The 17,396-nt window shown below is 58.0% G+C and overlaps 1 protein-coding gene across 4 annotated transcripts in view; it reads left to right on the top strand.

Annotated features, from left to right (window-relative positions):
* The window catches only part of MBP (myelin basic protein), a 117,163-nt gene that overhangs the window by 95,730 nt on the left and 4,037 nt on the right, over positions 1 to 17,396 (top strand). For 2 of the 4 annotated variants that reach the window (XM_053902852.1, XM_053902853.1), the window contains 4 exons: positions 10,182 to 10,289; positions 11,173 to 11,208; positions 11,570 to 11,602; positions 14,712 to 14,819. In XM_053902852.1, coding sequence (XP_053758827.1) covers positions 10,182 to 10,289; positions 11,173 to 11,208; positions 11,570 to 11,602; positions 14,712 to 14,819 — 285 coding nt within the window. The remainder of the gene's footprint in view (positions 1 to 10,181; positions 10,290 to 11,172; positions 11,209 to 11,569; positions 11,603 to 14,711; positions 14,820 to 17,396) is intronic. The other 2 variants (XM_053902851.1, XM_053902854.1) reach the window with 1 other exon arrangement.

Genomic DNA, 17,396 nt, shown 5'->3' with positions numbered 1-17,396 from the left:
AACAGAACTAGTGAGCGAGGCCCAACGGGCTGTAGGAGAACCTCGTGTCCATCGGTGGTTTCTGGGAACACCCGGGGGCCGTGGGAGTCTGGGATGTGTGGATCAGAGCAACGCCCCTGGGGATTCCGCCCCACACACCGGGACCCGCTCTGAAAGGGACGAAGGTGACGCCTCGAACGCCTCTTGGTCGGACCTGTCATTTTGTCCCCAAACTTGTGCCCCTTGGTGCACACGCTGGATTTGATACCACTTACCTCAGTGGCACCTGGGTCGACACCTGGGCCAGTGGCCACGGTGGGGACAGGAAGATGCCACGGTCCTTACCTCCCCGAGGTCGACAGGACGGCGGGGGGCCGGACAGGCCAGTTTTACGGTAGGAAATAGGTGTGGCCGGGCAGGTATACAGAGGAGTCTTGGATAGAAAGAGGAGGCTGTTCAGGCACAGAGTCTTTCAGGAAGTCCTCCAGGAGGATAAACCATTTAAGCAAGATTGTTTGTGGACGTAAAGGGTTTGTACACGCCGTGGAAGAAGCATGAAGTAAGAGAGAAGGGGCGGAAAAGTATCCAGGTTTCGTAGTAAACTCTGTTCACGGTTCGTAAGTATGAAGTACATCGTATGCAAGAGCGTATGAGGACTCATGACCACTTTCACAAGAGAAAACCGTTGTGTTGATTCCAAGTCGTGCTCAGGTGTAGGCCACTCAGGACAATAATGACACCATTACAGTCCGTGGCTCCAAAGGGGAAAGGGACTAACCACGCGGCTCCCCGGATCTGAGTTTTCCGAGACCGCCACAGAAGCAAAGATTTCTCTGGGGGTAGAAAGCAAAGGGCACATTCCTTGACTCCCGCCCTCTCAAGATGTCTGGGGAAACCCTCTAAATGGTAAGTGTCCTCCCTGCCACGCCGTGGGTATGGGCAGCGCTCCATGTTGTCGACCCTGTCCGCTACACGAGTAAGTATCCAAGATATGTTTGTCTGTTGGACGGCTGGTCGGTGGGCTGGTTTCAGTGACAGGAACAAAACAGAATGACGCGGATGAGACCGTCATTCGCGTGGAGCCATAACTTCCCATGGACAGTGGAAGCGAACTGGCTTCTAGCTTTCGGTGCATAGAACCGCAGCCTTTATACCAACAACGAAGCAGAGACATCCCGCTTCATTAACCAGACTTGCTCTCCTTGTCCCCAGCCATCACGGTTGCCAAAACAAGCAGGAACCAATTTTGGAGGGAAGAGCGGAGGGCACGGGTCCCCAGTGCTCTGGGCATTAGCTGACACCTCTAACTGTCTCCGTCAACACGCATTAATTTTTCCTTATACGCGAGAACATTTCTGTTTCTAGCCCATCCTACCTTCACAGCTTGTCGTAAGGTAAGTCTCCTAACTTAAACAAAAATAAACCGAATAAACCTCCAGGTTTTAAAAATTTATTCTTCTTTCTTACCTTTCCCTTGGGGCGTCCGGCTAGCCCGTGAGGAGTGTTAGGTCGGGAGCATCAGCCTCTGTCCCACGTCGACCCCACAGGCACGGGCCCCAGACTCCCAAGTTAGAGACGGGCCGGCACGCGCCTTTTCCACTCGGGTACCAGTCGCCACACCTGTTAAATGGAGTGGCTGGTTCAGAGGGTGCCGTGCAACATTTTTGGTCCAGAAACAGCAAGGGTGAACGTAAGAATCATACGCCCCATATTTGAAAGCGAGTACAATCGCTCTCTTAATTCCCTTTTTAAATTGAATCCTTTGGGGGACACATGGAGAAACTCTTGGAACTTGCGTGACTTACGTAATGGGGAAAGTGCCAGCAAGAAAAGCGTCCCTGCCGTTACCGTCGCCGGACGTCAGGGGCCGTAGCACAGAGTGAGGCCGCTGCAAGGGGTCTCCGTCGGCTCCGGGCTTCTCTTCACAGGCTCCGATGTTTGCTGAACACCAGCGAGCCGGCTGACAGGCCAGACCGGGAGCACGTCGGAGGTCTCGGCACCAACCGGGGCTTGAGGGGAGAGAGCCCGCTGTGAGGAGCAGCGAGCTCATTTCTTGCCCGTCATGTAGGAAGGACGGAGCTGATACCTGCCACACGCACTGCCAGGTCCGCGCTGGGTTCCAAGGGCCAGCGTCCCCCGAACTAGCGCGCGACAGAGTAAACGGCGGAGGGACCGAATGTAGTGTTAGTCGACGCGCGTGATCCGCAGGGAGCCGGGCCACACTTAGTGATTTTTGAAAGACGGTCTAATATTGTAACATATCCCGAGTCGTCGCATGGTCGTGAACACTCTTGACCGTCAGGGACGGGGGGCTGGACGCACCAGAATGTGAAGTTTGGGCTGTAAAACACCGGCAAGAACAGATGCTCACACGGGCTCCTCAGCGACCCCGTGGCTAATCAAAGCCCTTGGTCTACACGTGGGTGATCTTCCAGCTGTCTTCATTTGTGCGCGTGCATCTAGTGATTTGTCACTACTGTCTCGGCTCCGCCTTTGCACTCACGCAACACCCCCCGTCCAGAAGAGAAAGGCCAGCCGTGAGAGGCCCAGCCCGGCCCGTGAGAGGGGGGGACCCGAGTCTCCCTGGGCTGTGCCTGGTGCAACAGGGGACACGCAGGCACATCTCGGGGCTCGGGCCCCGTGAGCGCTGAGCACACAGACCGCCAGGACACACGGATTCACCATGATTCCCTTCCTTGACATGCTGATGGCTGACTCCCTCGACTTTAAATTCCTCTCTCAGAAAAGAAAGAAAGAACCAGAACTTTTTTTCCCTAACCACAAAACCCCAGGCACGGTGATACTAATTTTTTTCAAGATACACCATTTTCTTCTGAGAGGGAATGACTCCCATCAGTTTGTCTCTAATCAAATCCAAATGCAAACGTGGTGTAGACTAATGTCTTCTCCGTGTTTTCGGGAGCCGGGCACTGTATTCAAAGGAACGAATCTTCACCCCACCTGATGTGCATTGATCTTCAGATGTGTCAGGTGGAAACTAATCTCCTGTTATTACTTGTCAGTTTAAGAACTCCCAGCTCCCTGGCTAATTGGAAAACAGTTAAAAATCCCTTCCCGAGGTCTGGACGGAACGCGGAAGGGGCCTGGAAGCCAGTACATGAGCTCCCCCTGCTGGTGATGGACATTATCCCAAGTGGGGGGAAAATCCTGTTTGTTTTTCAAAAGCAACAGGATGACAGAGGTTAATGGAAAAAGCAGTTTACCCGCAAAATTTATGAAATGGTTGCTCTTTGTCCCCTGGCTTCCCTCCCATGGTGTTTAAAACTTCTCAGCATGACGTTATTTGCCATCAAGGAGTTGCTGTGTTATTGGTCATGATGCCAAAAAAAAAAAAAAGGAACACAGTAGCACCCGTGCATCCTGAGACCGCGTTTCAGGGCACCTACACGTGGCTCTGTTTAGGCGCCTTAAGCCAGGTCTGAACATAGTTTCACCAAACTGAGAAACGAGGGTCATCCTTAAGTGGTAGAATTTCTTCTACAACCTTTCAAATTTTGACTTCTTTATATGAATGTGCGTTATTTTGCCCGTTAGCCGAAATGCTTTCAGTAGATTCTTTTTTTCGAATTTCTCTTGTCCAAAATGTCCAGCGGCACATGCCTCGGGGATACCGTGTGGAGACGGCCTAGCCTGGGGTGTAGACCTGTGGATGTGGGGTGGGGCTCCCAGGGCCTCCGTCTCCGCGTCTCGGCTCTCAGCCGACGGGGAGCCGCTGCCCTGCCCCTCACCCACGGCCCGTGCCCCACCTTCGAACGCCCTCCTTTGCCCGCTAACCTCCTACGGAGGAAACGAGCTCCCGGGACGGGGTAGAGGCGGGCGAGGGCACAGCAGTCTTGAGAAATAACTGGAAAATGTTAACAGTTTTGCCTCCTTTTCTTTTCAACCTTAGTGAACACAAAAGTTCTTCATCAGAGAATTACTGTGTGTCTTAAAAACTAAATGACAAAAACCGTTCCCCTGTTACGGAGCCCCGGCCCAGTGGGCCAGTGGGACTGAAGGAGGAAACCGGGACAAGTCACTGGCCCGAGACTCAGAGGGTTTCCACAGGGGACGCTCGGCGGCCGCCGCCTGGCCCCCGCCCTTCACGCCCTTGCCCGGCCTGGCCCCAGCTGGACCGTGGGGCCAACAGGTCACCCTAGTGCCCCGGGGAGCTGCCCGTCTTTCCTACAGACCTAGCATCATCCCCGTCCGTCCTGTCCCGGCAAACAGGTCCCCTTGTTCACGGTGAGGGCTAAGGCTCCCCACAGACTCAAATATGACGAGTAACCAAACCCCGCTATCTTTCAAGTGACTCCGCAGGGCTCCCAGGGGCTCCCGCTGCTCTATGGACAAAGGTGCCGTGCTCTGACCACGACCTGAGCAGGGCCGGGGCAGGGCTTCGAGGGCCTCGGCCTCGCAGCCCAGACAGCCCTCCAGCCGCGGGTGGGCCCCTCGTCCCAGCAGAGCCCACAGGCCTTCGTCACGGTGCGCACGCTACTCGAGCTCAGACCCCCTGCCAGGCAGCTGCGCTTCCCGCCGTGGAGGTGGGGGGAGTCGGGGTCTGGGCGTCCCTTCTGCCAGGTGTCGGAGGCCACGGAAATGTGGCCAGACCACATCGGCCTCGCCAGATCTGGTCGGACCAGCGGCCAAAAGGTGGGAGCAACCCAAGTGCCGGTCAACGGGTGAACGGATAAACTAAATGCGGCGTGTCCGTGCGATAGAGCGTTATCCGGCCTTGAAAGTCTCGGAAAGAAATTTGACCCTAGCGACAACGTGGGTGAGCCTTGAGGGCGCGATGTTGAGTGAAGGAAGCCAGATGTAGCAGGGCAAATCGGATGAGATACCGAGAACAGTCATGTTCGTGGTGACAGAGAGTAGAGGGCGAGTGCCAGGGGCTGGGGAGGGGACTTAGTGTGTAATGGGCACGGGGTCTCAGCTTGGGCAATAGAAGCTTCTGCAGGTGGTGGTGTTACAGTTGCACGACAGTGTAAATTTACTTAACGCCACTGCACTGTGCCCTCAACACTGGCAAAGGCGGTAAATTTCACGTACATTTGACCACAACTAGAGACATATGTAACGGGTGGCTCAGATATAGCTGGCACCCCCACCCCCACCGCTGCGCGAGGGCATCATCACCATGACAACCAGGGTGTGTTTCGCAGCGTTTCTTCCTGTGCTCACCGCAGAAGCTCTTTAGTTAGTGATCCAAAAATAAGGAGGTTAAACACGAGGTCTAGCGTCTTAGGAAACGCCCTGAGGTATAAACCTCCCTGGAGAATGATTTTCCTTCCGTGGCAGCTCTTCACGGGCCCGGTGGTAATATTCTAGGAGGAAGACCCTCCAGTGCGTCTGGCTTCTCATGTGAGCAAATCAAAGCCCCAGCGCACGTCGCGGCTTGCTCGAATCACACAGGCCTTGGTGCCAGGGCCTCCCCGACCCCCGCGGCGTGCTCCCCGCCGAGGCCGCAAAGGTGAGATCCAGCTGAAGGGGTAAGATGCCGACGGAGAAAGAACAGTCCGACGGCACGTGAGGTCTTGCAGCCTCAAGGGACCGCGTTGCTCAGGAGACAGACACGTGTGGAAGGTGAAGGCTTTCACGGCAAGGGCGGCCTCGGGAGCAAGAGCTCGGGCCTGGAAATGAGATGCTGCATGTGGAGGGAAGGCCAGACTCTGGGACCAGGCGCCCAGCAAGGAGGGGCGACCCGCTAGACGGGTCTCCTCTGGTTTAGATACTAACCCACAGTGACACTCGGCCACGTCCAGTTCTGTGAAGTTTCAGCCAGGTGGGCTTTTGTGTAGCTGCTGTGAGGCCACAGCACCCCAGGACAGTCCCAACTGCGTCCACGTCGTACCCACACCACACCCGTCCCCTCCCCCATCCCGGCTCCTGCCACGTGCCGCCCTGCTCACCTCGCTGTGGTTTGATCGTTAGAAGAATGTCACATAAATGAGATCGCAAGGAAGGAAATCTTCTAGAACGGCGTCTTTTGCTCAGCGCTGCGCCGTGGCGATACCTCTGAGCTGTCGCAGGCATCCAAAGTTTGTTCTCTTTTATGGCGGGAGTGGCGTTCCCCTGGATGGATGCGCCATTTTGTTTGTCCTTTCTCCCACTGATGCACATTTGGGTTGTTTGCAGATTTAGGGATTATGAATTGAGCTGCGAAGAAACATTTGTGGACGCGTTTTCTCATGAACGTAAGTTTGCAGTTAAGACTTAAATCACTTTTTCCCCTCAAAAATGGTGACCCATACTAGGAAAAAAAATCACTTCCAAAAATATTTTTTTTTCCTTCTACCACTCAAAGCAGGATCATAGGGGAAGTAGATGGTTAACTTTATAAGAAACTGCCAAATGGTTTTACGGAGTGACCGCACCGTTTTTGCAATCTTGCCAGCAATGCAAGACCATTTGTCGTTCCGTATCCCCTCCAACACTTAGTGTTGTGAGTACTTTTAATTTTCCCCGTTGTAATACGTGTGTGGCCGTATCGCCCCATGGCTTTGATTTGCATTTTCCTAATGGCTAATGATGTTGGGGATCTTTTCACATGCTTATCGGCCCCCCACCCATCCTGGTTCCTGCGGTGTCAATTCCATATTTTGTCCACCGTTTTTAGCTGGGTTATTTTTTTTAACCACTGAGTTAACATACGCTGGTATGTTCTGCTTTCAAGTCCTTTGTCAGATGTGCGGTTTGCCAGTGTTTTCTCCAGCCTGTAGCATGATTTTTCATTCTCTTAATGGTGTCTTTTGCAAAACAACAGTTCTAAATGTTGATCAAGTCTGGTTTGTCAGCATTTTTTATGGGCCGTTCTTTACGTGTTGGGTCTAAGAACTATGTTTTCTTCTAAAATTTTATAGGTTGACATTATAGATAAAGATCTAGAATCCATTTTGAGTTAACTTTTTTATAGGTGTGATTTGGGATTGAGGTTCACTTGGGGGGTATGGAGAAGCTGTTGCCCCAATAACATTTTGTTGAAAAGACAGTCTTTTCTCCGTTGAATGGTCTTGCACCTTTCTCAAAAATCAACTGATCATATTTGGTGGCGGGTGGGGCGGGGCTATTTCTGGATGCAGTGTGTTCCACCGATCTATGTGTCTCTCTCTCCTCTAAAACCACACTCCCTTGATTACTCTTACTGTATAGAAATCTTAAAATCAAGTGATGTGCCTCCTCGAACTTTATTCTTCTCTTCCGCAATTTTTTTGGCTTTTTTGGTTCCTTTGCATTTCTGTATAGTTATAGAAACAGTTTGTCTACATCTAAAGAAAACCTCGCTGGGACTTTGACTGGAAGCACATTAAATCTGTGGAGCAACCTGAGGAGAATTGACATCTTGACCACGTTGAGTCTTCCCATCCATGAATATGGTACATCTCTCTGCTCACCCAAGCCTCCTTTGCTTTCTTCCTCCAGCCTTTCCTGGTATTGAGCAGAGGGATCCTATACTTGCTTTTCTAGATTCGTACATAACTTTTTGTTTCTTTGATGCTATTGCACGTGGTAGTGTTTTCAAATTTTCCTCTTTAACTGTTCTTTGCTTAGTATATAGAAATATGACTCGCTAACTGTCATTTTAGTACCAGGCCACTAAAAATATATCAATGTAGTCGTAATTGTGTGACTACCTCAGATTACTTGTGCAGCTGACAATTTACAGCCCGGAGCCCAAGTCAAGTCACTCTTCACTGGGCATGTAACAAAAGAAGCGTGTGATTCCCAGACCATCCTTCTAGTGACTTAGGATCAATTCTTTGTGTGAGGCTCTGTATGGAAAGCGACCTAAGCAGTCTGCTCAGGCCGGCAGGGCACAGGACACCTTGTCCACAGCACAGCGAGATGTGCAGCTAGAGAGAAGATGCCGTATTTGGTGAGGCAGAGCAGGGGTGGGCGTGGAGGGAGAGCAGGGGGTGGGCGTGGAGGGAGAGCAGGGGGTGGGAGTGGAGGGAGAGCGGGGGTGGGAGTGGAGGGAAAGCAGGGGGTGGGAGTGGAGGGAGAGCGGGGGTGGGAGTGGAGGGAGAGCAGGGGGTGGGAGTGGAGGGAGAGCAGGGGGTGGGAGTGGAGGGAGAGCAGGGGGTGGGAGTGGAGGGAGAGCAGGGGGTGGGAGTGGAGGGAGAGCAGGGGGTGGGAGTGGAGGGAGAGCAGGGGGTGGGAGTGGAGGGAGAGCAGGGGGTGGGAGTGGAGGGAGAGCAGGGGTGGGAGTGGAGGGAGAGCAGGGGGTGGGAGTGGAGGGAGAGCAGGGGGTGGGAGTGGAGGGAGAGCGGGGGTGGGAGTGGAGGGAGAGCAGGGGGTGGGAGTGGAGGGAGAGCGGGGGTGGGAGTGGAGGGAGAGCGGGGGTGGGAGTGGAGGGAGAGCAGGGGGTGGGAGTGGAGGGAGAGCGGGGGTGGGAGTGGAGGGAGAGCGGGGGTGGGAGTGGAGGGAGAGCAGGGGGTGGGAGTGGAGGGAGAGCAGGGGGTGGGAGTGGAGGGAGAGCAGGGGGTGGGAGTGGAGGGAGAGCGGGGGTGGGAGTGGAGGGAGAGCAGGGGGTGGGAGTGGAGGGAGAGCAGGGGTGGGAGTGGAGGGAGAGCAGGGGTGGGAGTGGAGGGAGAGCAGGGGGTGGGAGTGGAGGGAGAGCAGGGGGTGGGAGTGGAGGGAGAGCAGGGGGTGGGAGTGGAGGGAGAGCGGGGGTGGGAGTGGAGGGAGAGCAGGGGGTGGGAGTGGAGGGAGAGCAGGGGGTGGGAGTGGAGGGAGAGCAGAGGTGGGAGTGGAGGGAAGGGTTCACAGGTGTGTCTGGGCTGCCAAGGGAGGAGTCAGAGGAGGAGCTCACGGCTCTTGTTTTAATGTCAGTAGCGGGGGAGGGGAAGGGACTCACGAGATGTGAAAGGGAGACGTACAGGACTTGTTCCCGGAGGCCAGGGCGACCGCGGGGTTGCAGGCCCGGTGCTCTGAGGCAGGGAAGGGGGCGTCTGGGGACAGGGCACCTGTCACTCCAGCCACCCCGGTCGGGGGTGCAGCTGGCGCCGCTTACGGGAGGCCCCTCAAAGGCATCGCATTCTGCAGAAGCCGGCTGCAGCCGTCCTGGTGACACGTGTCTCCTAAGAAAGCGCCATCTCGTGCAACAGGCACAGAGCGACGGGGGTGGCGCCCCCAGTGACGCCAGCGCATCTGTCTGACTTGCTTTAACGGAAATCCCCGTCGCGGGTGTAGGGCAGTCTGGCACCGACTCCTCGGGCCTTCTGCGCCCTGTTCTGTCCCCGGGCGAGCGGGAGGAAAGCCCCGGGTTGCTGACGCTGCCGGGACGAGCCCGTGTCTCCTGCTGGTGGCCACACGCGGCCAACACTCGGCCCGTGGGGTCACTGGAAGCTGCTGCTCGGCGGACCCCCGTCTCCCCCTACCCTGTCGGTGCCCCCGTCCGGTGTCGTCCCTGCAGCACTCGCCGAGTGGGGAAGCCCTGGGCGTCACTCCCCACGGCCCTTCCCTCTGCTCCGGACGTGACCGTCCCAAACGGGGTGGAGGCCCAGGGACCCTGTGACCTGACACGCTGACGGGGAACAGACGCTAGTTCACGCGATGCAGCCACCCCGGAGCTGAGACAGGCTGGTCTTCTGCTGTTAGTGGCGGTCTGATCCAAAATTCCAGAGTATTCTCCTTTACCCACGCCAGCAGCTTGGGGAATGAACGCCGGCTCACCCCGTGTCCGTCGTGGGTGGACTCCGCCCCCCTGTGCGGTGTGTATGTGACGTCTGGGGTGCCAGACCCTGGCTCGGTGATGGAGACGCAGCCCAGAACATTGCAGCCTGACACCCGGGATGCTCCTGGTCCCCTGATGCCCCGGGAGTGTCCCCTGCCGGGTCAGCCACTCCCCAGTGTGAGGTCCTGGTCTAAACAGAATCTAGGGGCGCCTGGGGGGCTCAGTCGGTTGAGCGTCCGACTTCGGCTCAGGTCATGATCTCGCATTCATTGGTTCGAGCCCCGCGTCGGGCTCTGTGCCGACGGCTTGGAGCCTGGAGCCTGCTTTGGATTCTGTGTCTCCCTCTCTCTCTGCCCGTCTCCTGCTCTCTCTCTCTCTGTGTCTCTTTTTCTCTCAAAACATAAAATAAAAAATGTTTAAAAAAATTTTTAACAGAATCTAGATGCCCAGAGGAGAAGAGAGGCAGCTTTCCAGGGAGGCCCGACAGGCGGAACCCGGCCTGAGGTCACCATACTCTCTCTTTCAGGATGGACATCACGCGGCGAGAACTGCCCACTACGGCTCCCTGCCCCAGAAGTCTCAGCACGGCCGGCCCCAAGACGAGAACCCCGTAGTGCACTTCTTCAAGAACATCGTAAGTGCCAGCCACAGGGGGCAGGGAGGGCTGGCCACCGCACCCTCCAGGGGCTCTGAGTATGTCCCCAGAGGCCCCTGGGCGCTAACCCACAAGGGACGTGACTATATCCCCAGCGATGCCTCCCTCCTCCTCGGGGTGAGGCCGGCCGTGAGAGTTGGGCCTCATCACAAGGGACAGACCGTCTCTGCCACTCACTGGAATTTTGTGTTCTAGACAGAACTCACTGCTTTTAAGACTACAGTGCTGTGTGATGCTTAGTTTAAAGACACAGGCTTTGCCAAACCATGGGGACAGCAAGACCAAAGAGATAAAAAGATGAGTGGCCGTCAGGGTTTGGGGGGAACACGACATCACCCATGCGTCCGCAGAGCCCGACGCGGGGCTCGAACCCACAGGGATCCGTGTGGCACATTCCGCCGACTGAGCCGGCCAGGGGCCCCTGACAAATTCAGGTTTGAAAACAGAAGCGAAACCACGCGCTTGTGACCCTGAGCGTTTCTGCAGCAGGCATTTTAAGACGATGTTTTGCAAGCGAGTTTTAGGAGCCGCAGACCTGAGAGTGCGCCGTCTGAAGCCCTGAAGGGTGGGGGACGCTTCACCTCCCACCCGGGGAAAGGACCGTGGGGAAGGAGGCTCACCGTCTCCACCCGCGTGCAGCAGGCGTCCCCGGGAGGGCTGGTTCCTGCCTGCCGAGCCGCTCCCGTTCCCGTTCCCTGACATCGAACTAGGACAGGAAGGGGCGGGGTGGGCAGGCAGCCAGCGGGTGACTTGTTAGACCCCGGGGGCCCCCAGCAGACAGGAGGTCCCCGGGAGCAGGAAGGTGGGGACACGGGAGGGAGGGAGGCTCCCGCCCCGCTCACCGGTCTGCGTGTCTTTGTAGGTGACGCCGCGCACACCTCCTCCGTCGCAAGGAAAGGTAAGACCTCCGCGTGTTGTCGTTAATTATCACGGTGCGTAGGCCTTCCCCGGAATCCCTAAACGTACCCAGAAGAGGGCCGGACTCACAGCTTCACCCCGGAATGTTCACCACGTGGTCCCGGCCGGAACAGGCCCCGGGGGCCTCCGGTCACTCGGTGCTGCTGGTCCCCAGCGCGCTCCCCCTCCACCTGGTCCCAGACCCTCCCCCGGCCGCCCCCCCCGACCCCCAGGGAAGCGGCAAGTGTCCTAAAACTGATTCACCCCCTCAGCACGATCCCGATCGGTGTTTCTGGTTTGTCAAAAGACTTTACTTTTTCCTGCCTTGATCACAGTGTCTGTTTCTCTCTCTTGTCACACAGGGGCGAGGACTGTCCCTCAGCAGATTTAGCTGGGTAGGTGACACGCGCATGTCCACGCGGCTGCCTCTCCTTCCTGCTCTCACAGCCTCCCAGCTCCTGCGCTGGGCTCCGTTCCTTTGCCCGACGGTCCCCTTTCTTCCCCTTCAAGCCCGTTGGCCCGGCCACCGGGGGGCCACCTGCTTCTCCCGAGGGGAACCCAGCGCTGGGCCGCTGCCCCCTTGCCACGCTGGACCTGAGCCCCTCCCCGGGAGGGTGCGGCTCCGTGCTGGAGGGATGGGAGCACAGGGGATGGGAGACGAGTCCGTGCAGCGCTGGCCGAGGGAGGCCCCGCGGCCAGAAGACCCTCCATGGCCACCCCTGCCCCCCCGGGGTTGACGCCTTGTTGAGGAAACACGACGCTGCCTTCGGTTACACACTCAGAACAGCCTAACTGAGCCACGAGATGTGGGGTTTGACTATGGTGTGGTAACAGCCACAGCGTAGATATCCAGCCATCCAGGAAGTCTTTTTGAGGAATTTTAGGCTTTTGAATACTAAGAACAAAGTGTCAGTGAAGATTTCCAACGGCCAGCTTGCCCACCTTCCAGGTACCAGTGAAATCGGTGTCTGTGCCAGCCTAGAATGGCCGTTGGTAGAGTCTAACCAAACCCACAGACTCCACTCAGTAGTCATGGTAGGTAGAGTTCTTACTTGACAAAAGTTGTAATTTTCGGGATAAAATAGAAGAAAAGCCACTAACCTACAGGCCGGGAGTCATGTCCATCCTGGAAACACATCCTGATTCTCTAGCACAGAGCCCGCCTCTACTTGGTGCATAATTAAGAAGCATCATATAAACAAATGGATAAATTTTAAGAGAAAGAAAGAGAAAGGGAAGAGGGAAGAAAGACCAGTAAGGAGGAGGGGAGCGAGGGGGAGGGCGAGGCCCGCAGGGGTAGGGGGGTCCCACGAAGCGGCTGCCTCGGTCCGATGCACTCTTACGTTGAATTACACGCAGATATTTGCTGCACCATTTTACAGGAATATAGTTGAGCCTCTTCCTAAGCTAATCAATTTGCCAAAAAGGTGACACAGTGTAGGACCGTCACATGGGCTGACCCCCGCAGCCAATTGACGTGTGACTTTCTCTGCCAGCAGGAGACAGACGACATGGAAGGACGAACTCTTGTTCCCGTAACTCCTTGGTCTGCCCCCTGACTTTCTAGGCGTGGCCTCCCGGGCACTCTCGCAGCCAGTGGCCGGGGCAAGAGGACCTCTGTCCCTCTGGGCGTCCCCCGCACACTCAGCCCAACAGCTGACCGAAAGGACCTTCCCTTCCCTCCACATCTCCCTTCCGGCTCCTACTAACGTGTATTCAATTTCTCTTTTTTCCAAAGCAAGATGCTTCCACGTTTTTCCTTTGCTTGTCCGTTTTCTCGAGCCACAGGACTGTCTTCCCGCTTGGAGTTTCTGAGTGTCCCCTACTCTCTTTCTAAACTACACTGAGTGTTTCTCGGTAAATTCTAGGTTGCCCAAAGACATAAGTGAACAAGAATTTGAAAGGAAGAAAAGTCAAGCAGATTGCTAATCTGAGAACCTATGCTTGAATCTTGTCCTCGCCAGCTTTCATTTTCGGGGAAAAGCCGCAGGGACGGGAGGATTTAGCACTGGCGCGTGGGGTGCGGTTTTCCGCCACGTCACGTGTCTGTGCTCGGCTCTGCACGCTTTAGCCATCCACGTGCCCCTCCGTGTGCGGCCGTGCGGGGAGCACGTCCGCGGAAACGTCTGGACCCCGGGGCAGCGCCGCCACAGCCCTGCCTGACCCCGTCTCCAGCACCTTTGAAAGCAAGACACAGATTGCATGGCTCCCCCGTCCCCTCCAGCCCTAACGCGTTTGTGAAAGTCGAAAGGACTGTAGGCCGAGGCACGGGGTCCTGGGGGCTCCATCAGAGGACGGTTTTGTCCTGTCGACTCGATTCCTGGGGGGCGGGGCACGGAGTCTCCCACGTCCTGTTGGCACGACGGTGAAATCTCGGGGCCTGTCCGCCGAGGACAGAGCCGGGGGGCTGCCGGCGACCTTCCGCCGACACCCAGCAGCTTGCTTGGCCCCCGTGTCGCACCTGAGGCTGGAGCGTGTACCGTGAATGCCCACCTCACCGTGTCTGCACACCCCGAGCCCCACCCCTCCTCGTGATCGCAGAGGAAAGTCAAGCACGTGGGAAAACACGCCGGTCGTAGGGACACAGATATTCTTACATTTCAGCCGTCAGCGGCCACTGCCCTGGGCCACAGACCCGGAAGTGAGGAGTGAGGGGGGCCGCTGGCAGCTGGAGGCAGGGGTTGGCTTCTCCCTTCAAGACACACACGCCGTGAGCCCACAGGCTCTGTTCACAGAGCAGAGCCTCCTGACCACCCCGTAAGGAGGGGCCGTTTATCCCCATTTTATAGAAGAGGAAACTGAGGCTCGGAGAGGTTTTGACACTTGCCCGAGGTCACACAGCTAGGGAGTGGAGAGCTGAGACCGCCCAGGCTGCGCCCTGGTGCCTGGCTTGCTGGCCGGCCCCGCCCCATTTTCTTCTTCACGACCGGCCCAGATCCCAGGGCCCCCAGGAGGACTCTGGTCCTGGTGCCACACATCGGCACTCAGGGACCCAAGCCATGGCCAGGGGTGGTGCTTCCTGGGAGAGCCTCCTCGAAGCCAGAGAATGTGGATCTTCTTTCTGCTTTAGAAAAAGTCTGAGCCTCAAAATTTTGCAGAGTGCTAAGTGCAAAGCTCTGCACCCTCCAGGCCTCTAGCAGGAGGGGGCAGGGGTGAGGGGTCTGCACGAAGAAGCAGGCGGGGACCCCGCCCACCCCCTCCCCACACCCAGGACAGGCGCCGGCCCTCCCACAGCCTCCTTTCCAGGGACACGAGCCACCCCCTTCCGCAGACGTGGGGGGAGAAGGCTTTTGCTTGACGCGCTGCACTTCTCTTGAAAGCCACACGGCGTGAGGAAGGGATCTGGTCTTTCAGTGACAGCACTTGGGTGCACGGCTCCTCACGCGGGGGCCGGGGCTGGGCCAGCGCTGCAGTGAGGAGCGGAGTGGGGCTCGGTGCTGGGGTCTCCCCGCGCCCCACGTGGCCCTGCAGGCGCCGCCCTGAGAGCCGTCTGTTCTCTTGCAGGGAGCTGAGGGGCAGAAGCCGGGATTTGGCTACGGGGGCCGAGCTGCAGCCCACAAGGGATTCAAGGGGGCCGACGCCCAGGGCACGCTCTCCAAAATCTTCAAACTGGTAACGTAGCCCCTCTTAACGTCAGGGGTGCGTCGGGGCTGCGGGTGGGGGGCCCTGGGGGGGCCTGCAGCCTTTCCACACCGCCTCTCCCTCGGGGCTAGCTTGCCAGGCTGGCCGGTTCAGCGGGCCTTCTCCAGGCTTATGTGAGCAAGCCCTGGGCTGGGCCGGGCTCCCTCGGGGGCCTGAGGACACGCAGAGGGTCCCACGTGCCCAAGGGAAGGAGTAGGAGCCGAGCGAACAGAGGGGAGGTCACTGCATCAGGCAGAGCCCCCCAGAGGCCACACGGGGGTCAGCCGCACTGGCTGATGTGGACGCTGGAGTCACAGGGGCCACCATCTGTTAGCGCCTGAGCTCAGCAAGGCCCGGACACCGGGACGGGACTTGGGAGACAGAGTAAGGACAGCAGGTGGTCAGAGAGCCCCGCAGCCCCCCTCTCTGGGCCGGGATCCAGACCTCCACCTGCCCCTGGGTTGTGGGAGGGCCCCGTCTGGCCTCTGTTCATTCCCGGCCCCTGTCGTGGCTCACGGTCACGTCCGGGGTTCACTGTCGGTCCCGGAGGGCAGGAAGAACATTGCCGTGAACAGGCTGTAACTGCCTGGGAGCCGGACGTCCGAGGGCCTGGGCCACGGGACCCACCTGACGGGAGCCGCTGTCCCCGGGGGTGGGCACAGTGACTGGTCTGCGCCCCCAGGGCTGCTCCCAGCGCGGGCAGGCCGTGAGCCCACAGTCAGGGGCCCGAGGCTGCCCAGGCGTCCCATCCCTGCGATCACACAATTCTCGTCGGGCTCAGGGGCTTGTTGAGCATTGCCGTGTGCTGTTGGGGGTCCAGGACCGTCCCCCGCACAGATGAATCCACAGCCTCCCAGAGGAGCGGGTTCTCGTGGTGGGGACGGAAAAAGATGGGTGCTACAGGGAAGAGGCAGGGCAGGGCCCACGGGGGGCACGGGCCTCCGCGCCCCAGAGAGCTGCTCACGGCTCCAGGGAGAGAGCCCCACCAGGCTGCGGAGCTGGCCTCACACCCAGGGGGCTCCCGGCTGAGGGGAGACCGCGGGTGAGGCACGGGGATCCCCCCACAGAGGGCCCTCTGACCTCCCGAGGGCTTTGCCACCTGGGTCCCATGACACCTACACCTTACGTGTGCGCGTCGAGGGGCCAGCCGCGCGGGTCTGGCAGAGACCTGTGAAAGTGGGGCTGGGGTGTCCGCGGCACCCACGCGGGGTCTTGGTGGCCGAGCCAGCACTCGAGGGCCCGCGGCTGGAAAAGGAGAGGGACGGCCCCAGCGGGGACGCATCGCCCCTCTGGGCAGTGCGGGACAGTCCCCAGGCTGACTGAAGGCCCCGGGGAGCACCGTTCTCTGGCCGGTGTGCTCACACACTCTCGTTAGAGTAGCACCACGAGCCGGTTTCCACTCTGAATGCAGACGAGGCCGTCCCCTTCCTTGCTTGATGGCGCCAGAGCCGGTTCTGAACAACCAGCCGCGAGTATTTGCAAGGTGGCCCGGTCCGCCCTTTGTCCGACCTGAACAAGTGTGATGCCCGCACGTAAAAGACAGTGTTCCTGTGTCACGGCAGGAAAGGCATCAGACAAGGCACAAAACCCCACGATGCGCGCAGCACCCTGCCGAGAGAACCACAAATCGTGAAAGATTTCACTTTTATCTTTCTTGGATGAAAGAAAGGTGAGCGAGCGTTGCTGTAGAACACGGAAGACGTGGTCGCCGCAAGGGGGGGTGATGGTCTGGGCTTGGTTCCCAGACACCAGCACGGGCGCACCTGCTCCGTCCGTGCTCGTCCGCGGCGTCCAGCCATCGCAGACAAAGCATCCCGGGTTCTTATTCCACATGACGGCCTCCTCACCTTGTGTCTTCAGGCCAGTGGTCACATCCTGGGGGAGGCGTGTGTTTCCACGGAAACTGCACGTTGTCGGTGTTCTTGGTCGCGGATGAGAACGGGGTCGGCCTCTCTCCGCCTGTCCTCAGACCACGCGAGGGGTCCCAGTGAACAAGTTAATCTAACGTTAAAAGGTCCTGCTGTACGTGGCTCGGCGGTGTCGCCCCGAGAGACTGGGCGGCTGAAAGGCGGGACCCACGCTTCCCGCAAGCTCCAGGTCAAGCTTCTCCGCCAGCCAAGCACGAGGCTCCTCAACCCGACTCGCCGTTGACACGAGGCCTCCGACCTGTGTGAGCTTGCTGATGGCTTCGTAACACGCCGACGTTTTACGATTTGTGCCGGGATAATTTGGCGTGTGGCCCAACTGGCCATCGTGGGGTCGCATGAGTGGTGTGCCCGGTGGCCGGGACACGCGGCGGGAACGGCCCAGTGAGCGCGTGCGTGTGGAATCCCCCCCTCCCCCGCCACGGCGAGTCCAGATTCGGCGGATGCTGGGCCCACACAGAGGTGAGGGGAAGCAGGACTGTGGTTGAGGAAAGTCAGCCGTATCCGGGAAAAGGCTCAAATCTGTGAAGTGAGTGGTCACCAACTGACTTGCTAAGTCGTCTTATGTCAGGTAAAGTGCAGGCAGGATCTTCTCCCCAAGGTCAATTCTAAAGCAAATCTGAGTAAGAAGACAAATCCTACC

Source organism: Panthera pardus, unplaced genomic scaffold, assembly GCF_024362965.1.
Source record: "Panthera pardus isolate Hobbes unplaced genomic scaffold, ASM2436296v1 HiC_scaffold_15, whole genome shotgun sequence".
Classification (NCBI taxonomy): domain Eukaryota; kingdom Metazoa; phylum Chordata; class Mammalia; order Carnivora; family Felidae; genus Panthera; species Panthera pardus.
This window is presented reverse-complemented; position numbering and strand designations above follow the sequence as displayed.